Source organism: Myotis brandtii, unplaced genomic scaffold (genome assembly GCF_000412655.1).
Source record: "Myotis brandtii unplaced genomic scaffold, ASM41265v1 scaffold725, whole genome shotgun sequence".
NCBI lineage: Eukaryota > Metazoa > Chordata > Mammalia > Chiroptera > Vespertilionidae > Myotis > Myotis brandtii.
Genome location: NW_005370862.1, coordinates 888,970 through 904,301, shown reverse-complemented (window position 1 = coordinate 904,301; position 15,332 = coordinate 888,970). Strand labels below are relative to the sequence as shown.

Sequence of the window (15,332 nt, the reverse complement as noted above, 5' to 3'; positions counted from 1 at the left end):
AGAAATTTACAGTATTAAAATCAACTGGTATAAATACAGATGTAACAAGACAACAGGACACAGAACCTAGCGAGAGAACTTGGACAGAACCTAGAGACAGAACCTAGCAAGAGAACATGGCAAAAGATCCTGGACAGAACCTGGCTACAGAACTTGGCTGGAGAACCTAGACAGAACATGGCGGGAGGACCTGGCAGGAGAGCCTGGCGACCGAACCTGGCTGGAGAACCTAGCGAGAGAACATGGCAACAGAACCTGGCTGGAGATCCTAACCAGAACTTGGCCAGAGATCGTGGCTAGAGATCCTGGCTAGGCTGCTGATCAACTGAATGCTGCCTCCGTGTCATTCCTTCTTCGCCGAATCCGTCCACACCTTGGGGAACCCCTGGACCTGCTGGGGCTGGACCCCAACACTCCTGGGCGGCAGGACGTCTGTGGGGTGGGGTGGGGGGGCACCCGGGAAGGGGCAGAGGGCACTTACCTGAGGTTGTGGAGGTCCAGTTGCTGTCGGCTGGGGTGCTCTCGTTGACCGTGAAAGCCTTGGCGAGCCGCAGGCTAAAACCCGCCAGCAGGAGCGGGCAGAAGGGCTCCATGGCGAACCTGGAAGAGGCAGGGACCGGCTCAGGGGACGCCCCTCCCCCAGGTGGACACGGGTGGGCTGGGTCGGGTGACAGCGGGTGCTTCGGCAGCACTGATGCGTCAGTCTGAGCTGGGGGGCGGGGTCTGTACTGCACGTGGCCAGGAATTTCTCCCTTGGACGAGCCAGGTTGGCAACCCCAGGAACCCTCCCAGGCCCTCAGGGTCCTGCTGTCCAGATTAATTTCCTTTTGTGTCTGTGTGTCTGTCTGTTCAGGGGGAGAGGGAGGCAACGAGGACGTGGAGGGGCCCAGGATGGAGAAATTCCCCGAACAACACGAGATCCAGGGCTCTGAGAGGCCGCTTCCCAGACCCCAAAGAGGCCTGTCCCCGTTCCTTCTCGAGTCCGGGTGACGATCGTCTGCTGACAGCTAGGCGCACGGCGCTGTGCCCGCCGTGACATGGTCTAGTAGTTCTAGTTCGCAGAGGTCGGCCCAGGGCAGACCGGCCCCTGAGAAAGAACCACCGGCTCAGAAAGGAGGGGGGGAGACAGCCCGTGTCTCAGCCGGGGGCCAGGCCACCTGCACGGGGTCCTCTCTGCTGTCCCCCGGCCACATCACAGCCTGCACCCCGGCTCTTAGTCTGAGAGCAGGCCTTGCTGTCTCCCTCCAGAGCTGTGCAAACAGGCCCCCAGGCCCCTGCCTTCCCCCCACTCCAGAGCCCGATTCATCATTTGAAAGCCCAGCCCAGTCCTCTCACTGCATTAAAAAAATCTGCTAAGCCCTAACTGGTTTGGCTCAGTGGATAGAGCGTCAGCCTGTGAACTAAAAGGTCCCAGGTTCGATTTCAGTCAAGGTCATGTACCTTGGTTGCGGGCACATCCCCGAGGTGTGCAGTGCAGGAGGCAGCTGATCCATGTTTGTCTCTCATCGATGTTTCTAACTCTCTATCCCTCTCCCTTCCTCTCTGTAAAAAATCAATAAAATATATTTTTAAAAATCTGCTATTGAATATGACATATATATATATATTATTGTTTTCAGAGAGGAAGGGAGAGGGAGAGGGAGAGATAGAAACATCAATGATGAGAGAGAATCATGGATCAGCTGTCTCCTACACGCCCTCTACTGGGGATCAAGCCCGCAACCCAGGCATGTGCCCTGACAGGGAATCAAACCGTGACCTCCTGGTTCATAGGTCGACGCTCAACCATTGAGCCATGCCGGCCGGTCAGGCTACAATACTTTTAATATGTTTGAGTAAATTACAGAGGAATTGAGTAGGTAGGGAGTACTCATTGGCTTAACACAACTCGTAGATGCAGAATTCCTAGTCGTGTGCATTCATTTGAAGAGACCCTCCCCTAATGTTGACCAGTCAAAGAGGAGGCCAACACTCTTGACCCAAAGGTCATCATCTTATCAGGCATCTAACACCGACTGACTTTCCTGGGACGGCCAGCAGAGGGCACTACACCTTGCAGACTTCAAGCCCGGCCCACCATCCAAGTCCCTATCCTGGAACAATTATGTTGCCAGACCAACCAACTTGTCAGGCCCTGGACATTCACCGGCAAACGGCGCTCACCAGCCACCTGAGAAGCACAGATACGAATCAGGACAAAAATAGCGCGTGGGGTAGCAGTGAACTCCATGCTGAATGCTCACCATTTTATTGAATCAGTTTACCGGGCCCTTACAACCCCTACGTGCCGCTGGGGCATAAAATACACCGGATCTCTGGAACTGAGAAGACCAAAACAGTTTATTTGCAACAAAGCGGACGTTCCTTTTGCTCCCAGCAAAAGCCAGGCAGCTCCCGTTCTGATTAGAATTGCCTTTTTATTCCATTCGGCGAATTTTAAAATCAACTTATTCTTATTGATTTCAGAGAGGAAGGGAGAGAGAGATAGAAACCTCAATGATGAGAGAGAATCATGGATCGGCTGCATCCTGCACGCCCCACACTGGGGATGGAACCCTCAACCCGGGCCTGTGCCCTGACTGGGACTCGAACCCTGACCTCCTGGTTCATAGGTTGATGCTCAACCACTGAGCCACACCAGGCAGGCCCATCCGATGCCTTTTTAATACTTGTTGGTGGGCAGCTATCCTGGGGCTGGTCGTGGCCTGGTTCCAGGTGTCCTGGGGGCCCGGTGACTCCCCATCTCTGGCGTGGACACCCACCCGTGCTGCAGGGAAGCTCTCAGCCCAACAAGCGCCGGGTCCTCCCACTCTGTCCCTAGCAGCGAGCAGCCAAGGTTGGTCCCGAGGACACGGCATTGGGCTGCTCTCCCTCCCGCCCAGACGTGTAGGTGACACACGTCACCAGGTGGCTTCGAGACAATGCAAACTGAGGCCCACACAGCCCCCCGGCCAGGCCAGTGAGGGGCCCAGGGACAAGGATGGACAGGACCAGTCTTATTTCTGCTTCCGCGGAGTTTGCCAGCAGGAGCCGGAGAGCCCTGTAGGTCACTAACCACAGGACGGTCTCGTAGGGCGGAGAGGGGGATGCACATCCCAGGGGTCACTGTGACCCGAGGGGACATGGACCAGGAAGGGCGCCCCGGGAGGGGCAGAGGCAGGAGGGAGAAAAGCCCAGGTGAGGTGGCTGGGCCTGGGGTGCGGCAGGAGGGCATGAGGGCTGGCAGGAGGACAGGCCGATCACGGGGTCTCCGGGTCTCCCAGGGTGGGGGCTCCTGCTTGGGAATGAAGGGACCAGAAGCTGACGGCGGGAACCCTGCCTTCCTGGCCCCCGAGCTCAGCGGGTCACTCAGCCACGCAGGGAGCCAGAAGTCCGGAGCCCAGCACGCTGCCCTCCCGCTGGGCTCGGGGGTGGTGCAGCCACGTGTAGGGCAGAGGCAGGGCCAGGCACACCGTGCTCCTGCTCCCAGGCCTCTCCCGGGGCTGCCGGCCACAGTGACCTTCGGAGGTGGCGGAGAGGAAGGACGGTGGCCACTGCAGGGGGCAGGTGTGGGTGAAGTTCCTCTGTGGCTGCTCCTGTGTCCAGAGAGGCCACCTGCCGCCGGCACCTGCATCCCTACCTGCCCGCAGGTGAGCGCTGCGCCTGGCTTCCCTGTGTCTGGAAAGGTGGCTAAGAACGGCCACTGCTCCTTTCTGGAAGCATCTGAGGATGATGTATGTGACGGGCTGGCTGGTGAGCCTACGGTGTCCCTGGGAATTCAAGGATTCCGCTCCAAGTCCCTGCTCACTGTCCTGGCCTCGAAGCCACCTGTGACGTGTGTCACCTACATGTCTGAGCGGGAGAGAGAGCAGCCCGATGCCAGGTCCTCGGGACCGACCTCCCAGCGCTGAGGGCTGCCCTTTGCATGGCCACCACTGCCCGTCCACTCTCTCCTCCGGGTACGCACTTGGGTTGCTGCTGTTTTTTCATTATGAGCAAAGCTTCTATGAACTTGGGTCATATATAGTCTTTCTGTGGACAAATGTTCCTCATTTTCCAGGGACGAATGTCTACAAATGGACATGCTTGGGTTTGAGGAGGAGGCAGGTGTGTGATTGTTTGTTTATTTATTTTTTTAAATCCTCACTCGAGGATATTTTTTCCAGTGATTTTTAGAGACACATTGATTGGTTGCCTCCTGTACGCCCCCTACAGGGCTGGAAGCCTGCAACCGAGGTCCATGCCCTTGACTGGAATCGAACCCAGGACCCTGCAGTCTGCAGGCTGACGCTCTGTCCACTGAGCCAAACCAGCTAGGACATTTATGATTTTAAAAGGGTTTAAATTAGTTTGAAATAGTTACAAAAAAAGGGGAGAGGCCACGTACAGGCTGGAGACGTGGCTTCTCTTGGGCCACCCGGGTACAGCCTGTGTGCCTGCGTGGCCGTGGGTCCTCGGCTGGAACCTGGGCTTGCCGACTGCCAGGTGGCCCCACGCTGCCCGTTGCCGGCCGGGCCACCCCTCCTGCCTCCTTTATCACATGGCTGCCCCTCCCCGGGTGGACAGGCCTCCGCCACCAGCACCCGCACAAATGAATCTGAAACTGGGTGGGGCTGGTGGTGCTCCCGACTCTGAGAGAGAAGTTTCAGTGATTCCCAGGGAAACAATTCCTTGTCAGCCCACCGCTACCCACGGTTGGGGAGGCTTTTCATTTGGTTCCCTCTCCCTGAATATGCTTCGGATGCACCACTTTTAATCTTCTTTTATTAAAAATAAATCCACCTTCCCGCCCGGGCCTCTGGGGTAAACAGCTAATTAGGGCAGAAGCCGGGCCAGCCCAGCCGGGAGGGGCAGGGGGTGTCACTGTCCCTCAAGAAGGAACGAGCCCCCCCCCCCCCCGCCCCCGGAAAACATTAACTGGGCCAAACAATGAGCATGAATTCTTTATAACCAACCTCTGGTTATTTGGAAGAAAATTTACCTCCAAACGGCAACGGAGAAAAAAACTCCTGCTTCAGGCCCTCCCTCCCCAGACACCCAGCCACGGGGGGTACACACCCCACTCCTGCCGGAGGGGTCGCGGGGGCCAGGGTCCCTTCTGAAGACCTGGCCCACTTGGTGCCTGAAGCAGGGTCACATGTGGATTTAATCTAAGTAAGTCCATGGTAGCTTCATTCATTCATTCATTCATTCATTCATTCACGGGCACTTCCTGCATAACGGTGAACAAAATAACAGGCCCCTGCCCCTCAGGACCTCCCTTCACGCACTTCCTCTGACCACCGGGGACTCTGTTGATAGGACTGCTCGTCTCAACAGGCTCGACCCTGTAATGTTCACTTCTGTCTAAGTCCCTTCTCCCACCAGCCGCCAGTGGCACTCAGTAAGAGGATCCCCCCATTTCTAAATGACCCCAACAGGTTTCCTAGGAGAGATCCTACCCATTATTTGGCCACAAAAAGTCAGCCCTGCGGGGCCACTCCGTGATTCTTCAGAACATTCTCTTTGCCCCGTTTGACCCGCTAACCAATCAGCTTCCGCCTGGTGCCACTAAGCCCTGCAGTGGCAGTTCCGGGGCCGCGGTGCTCCTGGCTGATGCCGTCGGTAAACTACAATCCCACCACCCAATTACGGGAAGTGATGGCAGTGGGGCACCAGAGAGCTCCCCTTTGGGACTATTAACAAACAGACACCCTTTAATCGGTGACGCAGGCCTCGTTCATCAGATGGTTTGCTCTCACACTGGGAAACACCACGGCACTCATGAATGTTTAAAGAAACACTGATTTGATACGGCCAGGAGTCGGTAACAGAGGTTTGTTTTGCTCATTCATTCAGCAAATATTTACGGAGTGACTTCTGGACACAGAGCACGAAGGGAGGGCTCGCTTAGTCGTCGAGCATGGACAGGGACGCGGCTGCCTTGAAGGGGTGTCTGCTCCGACAGGGAGGCCAGCCCTCCCTGGGGAGAACATCTGTGGGTCACAGTGGGGGTGGGGAGCGGCTGGTGTCAGACCACTTGAGAGTTTGTTCCATTCCTTGCTTTGAACACAGGTCCTGGGTGCTGGGGATTCCACAGGCAGGAAGTGATGCCTCTTCATGTCCAGCACGTAGTAGGTGCGCATGACGACCCCTGAGTTGAGCAGAAACCCAGATCACCAGCATGGCTGTGGGAAGACAGCTGGCTGGGCCTCCTTCCTGAGTGTCCAGGTCTCTGCGTTCCTGCCTGGGAGGAGCTTTTCAGCAAAGCAAGGAGGGAGGGCAGCGCTTGGGCGCCTGGGCTCCCGAGTGATGGTGACCCCAGAGCTGTCCCCAGGGTACTATTGTCCTGGCATAGCCCTGGCGACTCCCTGGGAGGCTCAGGAGGCAGCCAGCCCAGGGCACGAGAGACACACGTGTTCACACCTGGGCCCCTCCACCTTCGGGGCAAGTGTCTTGCCTCTCAGACTCTTCCCTCCTCTGTGATCTGCGGGCCGTGCCTGCCTGTTAGGATCCGCGGGGACACAGGTGGCTTCTATGGCCCAGGCTCTGCTCGGAGCTGGTGGGAGGAGCCGCGACAGCCACATTCCTGATGCTCAGGGCGCGGCCTGTTCATGGCACGTTGGATGCACCTAGACTTGCTGAGCTCCTCCTTGGGCTGGGAACCAACTGCGGTCCCCTTGGGGGTGCAGGGTGTCCCGGATGCTCAGAGCCCAACGGGGCAGACAGACACATAATAACAACGTGCTGTTAGAAAGAGGAAGCCCCGAGTGACAGGAATATCCAAGAAGGGGGTTTCGCGTGATGAAAGTATTGTAATTGCACGGTTTGTTTTATGGGCTCAACTTGCACCCGAATTTGGAAGGCGACGCGGGGCGGGGCGGACTCTTGTCTCACGCATGCGCTGTCGCGGGAAACCCGGGAGCAATGCCAGAGAAGACCAGCAGGTGGCGCCATCGGGAAGCCATAGGATCGTCCACTCACACCTGCTGGGACGGGGCTCCCAGGCCCTAAACCAGCGGGTTCCTAACTCCCGCCTCCTCCAGAGGCGGCCCTCCCACCAGCATCTTCCCAGGGTCCCTGCAGAAACGCGGCTGCCGGCGCCTGCACCCCTCCCTCCCCCGCCAAGTACCGACCCCACCCGCCAGGACCAATACTAACCATTTCCTTCTCCCTTCAGCAGGTGGAAGCATGAGCTAGGAGCTGGCGTGGAAAGGCGCTCCAATCCTCCTGACAGGCACCTCCACGCCCGTGTCCCAGCCTGGAGTTTTATGTTCTAACCTGTGGGTCCATGATCTCCACCCACGTCAAGAAAGCCTGCACCCGATGGGCTTTCCTGAAGCGAGAGAGAAACTGGAAAGCAAACAGCACCTCCCATTCAGGATCGGGCGCGGTGCCCACGCAGCCGTTCTTCCACACGCGTGAAAATGAGCGTGCTGGGGACTGTAACTCCGAGTGTGCAACGTAACGAGGTGCCAGGGCAGCGGGGGCAGCGGGGGCAGCTAATGGCGCCGCAGAGACGTCCGGGCCACGCCTCCTATCGCCTGCCTCCCGCCTAACGGCCAGGGCAGCGGGGGCAGCGGGGGCAGCTAATGGCGCGGCAGACGTCCCGGCCACGCCCGCGTAACAGATCAGTTATCAGCTGTTTAATAAACCGACTGCGGACAACAGCTAGGCTTTGACATTTGCGTTTCGGGAGCCTAAGCTGGGGAGAAAGAAGGAGAAAGAAAAGGAGACTGCAGGGCAGGGAGGAGCGGAGGTCAGGAAGTGGGGAGGGGAGCGTGCACAGCCCTTCCCTGACATGGGGACAACACCCGCTGCCCAGGGAGGGAGCAGGTTTTTAAAAAATATATTTTTATTGACGTCAGAGAGGAAGGGAGAGGGAGAGAGAGATAGAAACATCCCTGATGAGAGAGAATCATTGGTTGGCTGCCTCCCGCAAGCCCCCTACTGGGGATTGAGCCAGCAACCTGCCATGTGCCCTTGACCAGAATCGAACCCAGGACCTCCTGGTTCATAGGTCGACACTCAACCACTGGCCCACCCACTTCACACATCACACCCTGTGGCCCTCACCCCCCAGCAGCCTCTGAGACAGTCCCCGGCTCTCATCATGCCTGCCTTCCAGCAGAGAGCTCTGAGGGTCAGAGAGGTTATGCCACCTGCCCAAGGCCACACAGCTGGTAAAATGGCAGAGCCTGGACTCAGACCCGGGGATTATTCTGAAACGCGGTCAGACTTTTATCAGGACAAACGTGGCGAACATGGGACTCGGTCTAAACTGGAAAACATTTCGTTTCAGGACGGAGGGACGCAATGTTTGTAAATTCCAAAAATGTACTGAAAATATTTACTTTAGCCCTTCCTCCTCCTCCACAGAAGACCTCCACCGCCTGCGTGGGCACTAAGGGATGTCAGCATCTGGTGGGTGTGGGAGTCCTCGTTGCAATTCGGTTTTACCCGGGAAACACCCCGCGCCACAAAGCGAGGGCTTAGTGAGTATCTGTTCGACGCGTGAACGAAACGGCCAGGAGCTCTGCCAGAAAGAGCCTGCCTTCAGCTTTCCTTCCCCAACCGACCAACGCCTCTACCCACACCTGCTGCATCTCCTTAAATACCTATCAACACAGTCACAGAACCTGTGGCCTTCGAGAATTCCTAGTTCTAAGGAAAAAAAGGAGAGAAAGGAAGATAAGAAACCTCAAAGGAAATGACTGTCATGACCCGCTAGGAAGTCAGGTGAGAAGAACATAGGGACTAGGCTGTGCGCTTCTGAGATTTTCAATTCTGTTTAGAAACGTTCGGGGCAGGGAAGGGCTGCGAGGCCGGGAAGCTGCGTCCCCTCTGAAGTCCCTGTGGGCCAAGAGCCTCCTGTAGCTGAAACCCGAGGACAGGGAGGAGGAGGAGGAGGGAGCGGCAGGAGAGCCCTTTCCTGGTGAAAGAGCGCTTTGTGGCCTGGGCACAGCCTCCCGGTGTCGGCTTTCTCCATCCCTTCATCCGCCCCTGACTGCTGACCTCCCCGCTGGATGGCGGGCCGGCGAAGTCAGGCGAACGCGAAGGGAGGGCAGGTGTCTACCCACTCCGCGCAGGGAAGTTTCAAGTGCAACTCGACTACCCCGCAAGCTTCAAAGACTTCTGCTCGGCTCAGACAGCAGGACACAGAGATTCTTCCAGTCAAAGGCAGGGAAGTCCCTGAGAGGTGCCGAGCCGCAGTCACGCACATAATCCTTGTGCTCTGGTTATTTCATTTCATTTTGTTTTTATGCTCTGACTTTCCCAGCGTTCTCCTAGGTCTGTGCATGGTGACCTGGGAACCTGGGGACGCAGACTCCAGCTGAGGTCAGAACTCCAGAGAGAAGGTGGGTGGACGAGGTGTGGTCTTGGGAGACCCAACGGTGTAATTGCTGCCCCTAAGGCCTTCGGTGGAAAGGGACGGCCAGCCAACTGCAACAGATGCTGTACGGGGCTGAGCGGTGCCGCCCCAAGTCCATGTCCACCGGAACCTCACAAGGTGACCTTCTGCCCACGGGTTGTCGCAGGGGTGGCTGTCAGCACAAGGTCATCATGGACCAGGCAGGACCCTAAATGCAATGCCTGGTGCCCTTATGAGAAGAGAGGCCACGTGTGACACTGTGACTTAGAATCCACTAGCCGGTGTGGCTCAGTGGATAGAGTCGGCCCACGGACTGAAGGTCACGGGTTCAATTCCAGTCAAGGGCACGTACCTGGGTTGCAGGCTTGATCCCCGGCCCTGGTCGGGGCGTGTGCGGGAGGCAACCAATTAATGTGTCTCCCTCATGCTTCTCTCTCTCTAAAAATCAATGGAAAAATACCCTCAGGCGGGGATTAACAACAAAACCAAACCACATGAAGTATCTATTTGATCTTCTTCCTGTTTCCGGCCCAGAGCACCTACAGCCCTTGGAATCTCCTAAGTGATGAGAGCACTGCAAGCATCATTTGTTTTACTGTCTGGCCTTTGACCCCGTTCCTGAAACCCGTGTAACGTGCGGGTGATGGAGTGTTTGCTCCAATGAGGAGACTCGGGTGGCTCCCGGGTGAGGGCGGGTCACCGTCACCGGAAAGACCGAGCCCTGATGAGGGCATGGGACTCTCAGCACCGCCCGCTATGGCCTCGAGGAGGGAGGAGGCCGCCAATGGAGTCAATGATCCAACGTGACTGCGCGGCGAATCCTCCATAAACTCCCAGAGTACAGGGTCCGGAGAGCTCCCCGATCACGTGAGCACTTCCATGAGCCGGAGGATGGCCCCCACCAAGTCCCCCTGGCGCATGCAGCTCCTCTCCGGGCCGCCCATCTGAGTCCTTTATCGCAGCCTTTTATAAACAGAGCGTTTCTCTGAGTTCTGGGAGCCACGTGAGCAAATTAATGGAACCCGAGGAGGGGTTGTGGGAACCTCAGGTGGACAGTCCATCAGTGAAAGCACAAGTGACCAGCTGCTGGGGGAGTGGCATCTGAAGTGGGCGGGGCAGCCTTGTGGGGCTGAGACCTGACCTGTGGGGTCTGATGCTCTGCCAGGTGGACAGGGTCAGCGTGGAGTTAACTTGTGGGACACCCAGCCGGGGCCGCGGGGGATTGCTCGGTGGGGAAAACGCCCAGACAAACGGTGGCCCGCGTGTCGGAGGTGAAGCGCTCTGTGTAAGTAAAGGAGACCTAAGGAGGAAGACAGACTGGTCTTTTCCAAGACCCCGTGCAAAGACGCTGATGCCCTGACCTCCACCTCCAGCCTCCCAGATGCGGGAGAATAAACATCTGTGGTTTGAAGCCGCCGAGGCTGTGCTCGTGGTTGGCAGCAGCCACAGGAAACTGATACAGATGCTGAGCTAAGAGAGCTCTGGCAAAATGTCTAGGAGGCCTCTAGTTCCCTGCCCGCCCGTCTTCCCCTTTGTTGACTACGTGATCCTTCCAGAAGCTTGCAGGACCTCCTCCTCCTCATGTCCCACACCCATCGGTCACCACATCCTGCCGCATTCTTCGCTCAGACAACCCTCGCTCGCTCTGTCTCTTCACCCAAAGTTCAAGGTCTTCTTCGCCTCATGTTGCTGTGCCCAGTACAGCTCCTGGGACACACCCAGGACTGACTAACGGCAGCCCCATTGCTCCATCATGCTGGCACCTCCCATCGCCCTGCCTCCCATCACACACCCCTCCACGGTCCCTTGCTCAGGGTGCCAGGGGCCCCCAACAAGTCCTCACATTCCGGTATTTTCTTACCACCTTCACAAGCTCCGGAACATCATTCACTCATTTCTCTAAGACAATCAAATACATGTATCGTATTTAAAAGGAAACTCTATGAGTAGTGTAAGTACAGTTTACCAGCATCACTAGCCACAGAGAGATGACCCTGACAATCAACTCAGTGAAGATGGGGAAGATGAGTTTTGAAATTCTTGCTAAACACTGGCCCTGTGCAAGGCTCTTGGGCTAAAGCCTGCTCGTTTCCTGTTAAAAAGCGACATTAGCAGGTGTTGAGACAGTAAAGACGTGCTAGGGCCAAGCCGAGGGCCTCTCCAAGGGTGAGAATGACTGGACGAGGATGAAGAAGGGAGAACTTTCTCTGTGTGATGCACGTTTCTCCACTGCTTTGCTCCGGTTCCGCCAAAACCGGAAGGACTTTTGTGCATCAAAAAAGCAAAAAGATATATCGATGGCGAATATTTTCTCCCACTCAGTGGGTTGTCTTTTCATTTTGTTCATTTTGCTGTGCAAAAGCTTTTTTGTTTGGTGTAGTCCCATTGGTTTATTTTTCCCTTTTGTTTCCCTTGTCCAAGGAAAAATAGCAGAAAAAAATATTGCTGTGAGAAACGTTGGAGATTGTACTGCCTATGTTTTCTTCCAGGATTTTTATGGTTCCGTGATTTAAGTCTTTAATCCATTTTGAGTTTATTCTTGTGTATGGTGCAAGTAGGCGGTCTAGTTTCATTATTTTGCAAGTATCTGTCTAATGTTTCCAATACCATTTATTGAATAGACTGTCTTTACCCCACTGCATGTTCTTGCCTCCTTTGACCATGAAGGTATGTTTTTATTTCTGGGCTCTCCATTCTGTCCCATTGATCTATATACTTGCTTTTATGCCAGGACCATGCTGTTTTGATGACTACGGCCTTATGGTATAGTTTGATATCAAGTAGCATGATTTCTCCAACTTTGTTCTTCTTACTCAAGATTGCTGAGACTGTTTGGAGTCTTTTGTGGTTCAATATAAATGCTTGGAATAGGTATTTGTTCTAGTTCTATGACATATTCCATTGCCATTTTAATAGGAATCTCATTGAATCTATAGATTGCTTTAGGTAGTGTGGACATTTTAATGATGTTAATTCTTTCTATCCATGAACATGGTATATGCTTCCACTTATTTGTATTGCCCAGTTTCTTTCTTCACTATCCTATAATTTTCCAAGTACAGGTCTTTTACATCCTTGTATTTATGCCTAGATACCTTTTTTGTTGTTGTTGCAATTGTAAGTGGGATTATTTTCTTAGTTTCCTTTTCGGATAGCTCATTATTGGTGTATAAAAATGCCACTGATTTCTGAATATTAATTTTGTATCCTGCTACTTTACTGAATTCATTTATCAGTTCTAGTAGTTTTTGGTGGGGACTTTAGTGTTCTCTAGATATAGTATCATGTCATCTGCAAATAATGACAGTTTCACTTCCTCCTTTCCAATTCGAATGCCTTTCATTTCTTCTTCTTGTCTGACTGCTGTGGCTAGAACTTCCAGAACTATGTTGAATAAAAGCAGTGAAAGCAGACATCCCTGTCTTGTTCTTGATCTTAAGGAAAACACCTTTAGTTTTTGCCCATGGAGTAGGATGTTGGCTGTGGGTTTGTCATATGTGGTTTTTACGATATTGAGGTATGTTCCCTCTATTCTCACTTTGCTGAGAGTTTGGTTTTTTTTTTATCATAAATGGGTGTTGGATTTTACCAAAAGCACTTTCTGCATCTATTGATATGATCAAGGGATTTTTATCTTTTGTTTTGTTTATGCGATGTATCACATTTATTGATTTGTGGAATATTGTACCCCAAATTTATAAAGAACTTATACAACTCGACACCAAGAAAAAGAACCTGAATAGACACTTCTCCAAAGAGGACATACAGATGGCCAACAGACGTTTAAAAAGATGCTCAACGTCACTAATCACCAGAGAGATGCAAATTAAAACCACAGTGAGCTATCCCCTCACTCTTAGGTACATACCCAAAAGAAGTGAAATCAGGTATTGAAACAAAAACCTGTGCACGAATGTCCGTAGCAGCATTATTCACAGGAGCCCAAAGGCCGAAAACCACCAAAATGTCTAGCAGCTGATGAATGGCCAACCCACAAACAAGTGGTCTATACATACAACAGGTCTTGTTCAGCTGTGCAAAGAAGGAAGTATCGACACGTGCCGCAGCACGGACACCTCAAACACATGGCTGGGTGGAAGAGACCAGACCAAGTGTCCATGTACCGTCCGATTCATTGATGGGGAATATCCAGACCATGTACGTCAACAGAGACAGTGGCAGCCAGGAGCTCAGGGAGGGGGGTTGGGGTGCACCACTTACTGGGTACAGGGTGTTCCTCTGGGTGATGAAAATGTCAAGACAATAGTTGCACAACATTGTGCCTGTGCTAAGTGCCGCTGAACTGTACTCTTGAGCATGGCTCATACGATGGGATGTGAATTTCACCTCAACAGCAAGAAAGCATCTCAGGACCACAGACTGTGCTTTAGGACAAAAGGCCCCGCCCCCCCCGGCAGCCAAGTCCCTCGCGACGTAACGTCACCGGAAGCACTGGTTGGGGGCTGCGTGTCAGCGCTGTACACTCGGTGCTCATTCAATCCCCACAACAACAAGGGATTGGGACCGCTATCACCCTCACCGCATGGATGAGGAAACCGAGTCACACATCTGGGCAGATGACACAGCCTCCTCCCATTGACCAGGCAGATGCTCTAGCGTGGGGGCCGGTGGGGAGTTGGAAATGGTGCTATAGACAAATAGTCTAGCAGATACGAGGGGCCCCTACACAGGCTTCCCGTGTCTGCACCTCACCCCCTCTGCAGTAATCATTTCTCTGAGGAAGTCCTAGCCTTATGTTCTGTGGGCCCCATTGTGCTGAATTACATGGCGGGTGTACGCTGCAGATCACGCTATTAGCAGTTACGCGGCACGGTGTAGACCGACCAAGTTGGGTCTCATCCCTTTCGCTCTGAGTTGAAGGCACTGGTGGCCCTCCAGCCCTTAGGCCCCGAGTGGATGGAGTAAAATGTACTTGACTTTCTAGCAAAGTAATTTTAGGCCTAAAAGCTGCTTCCCGGCATTAGTGTGCCGCCTTCTCTTCCCCTCCCCCCCCTTTTTTACACTATTATCAGGTTGAATGTAACAGGATAGTTTTAAAATACCAACCACAGAGCACACCTTTAACATCGACAGCGCCGATATATATTTTTAAATATATTTGCATTGATTTCAGAGAGGAAGGGAGAGGGAGAGAGAGATAGAAATATCAATGATGAGAGGGACTCATGGATCGGCTGCCTCCTGCACGTCCCCTACTGGGGATCACGCCTGCAACCCAGGCCTGTGCCCTGACAAGTGTCTAATCAAACCGTGACCTCCTGCCTCATGTGTGAACGGGCGGTGCCAATATTTTTTAATGCATCAGCAAATATCTGGGAAAGTTTGTTTCCCCAGAACATGGCTGACGTTTTAAATTGGTTTCCCACAGAAACCCAAATGGCTGCTCTCCTGCGGAATCAGGAGACCACGAGGGAAGAAGTAATGAGGCCGGGGCCTGGGCACGGGCAGGCACACGCCGAGCGCTTTACAAGAGTCACCTCCTCTCGGCCACTCCGCCCCAGCAGGACAGTCCACCTCACAGAGACTGTCACCGTCCCAGGCCTCAGAGCGAAAGGGATGGGTCAGGACTTGAACCCAGTGTCTGAGCCAAAGCCCACGCCACTTTTCAAGAGTGTTTGTAGAGAGACAAACATCACACATGAGATATACTGTCCACTGCCCTCACTGGTGTGGCTCAGTGGATAGGTCGGCCTGTGGACTGAGGGGTCTGGTTTGATTCCTGGTCAGGGCACAGGCCTGGGTTGTGGGCTCTATCCCCGGTGTGGGGCATGCAGGAGGCAGCCGATCGATGATTCTCTCTCATCACTGATGTTTCTCTCTCTCTCTCTCCCTCTCCCTTCCTCTCTGAAATCAGTACAAATACACTGAGTGGCCAGATTATTATGCCCACCCCATCGGTACTTCATTGACACTTCCCAAAATGCTGAATATTGAAAACTTCCTAAGCAAATACTCTCAAGGTTTTATTATTATTATTATT

At 53.9% G+C, this 15,332-nt stretch overlaps 1 protein-coding gene across 1 annotated transcript in view; it reads right to left on the bottom strand.

The window, feature by feature from the left end:
- PTPRE (protein tyrosine phosphatase, receptor type, E) overlaps window positions 1-15,332 on the bottom strand; it is a 70,423-nt gene that overhangs the window by 36,862 nt on the left and 18,229 nt on the right. Inside the window, exon 2 of the mRNA XM_014530149.1 lies at window positions 482-600. Within this exon, the coding sequence (XP_014385635.1) occupies window positions 482-600 (119 nt within the window). The remainder of the gene's footprint in view (window positions 1-481; window positions 601-15,332) is intronic.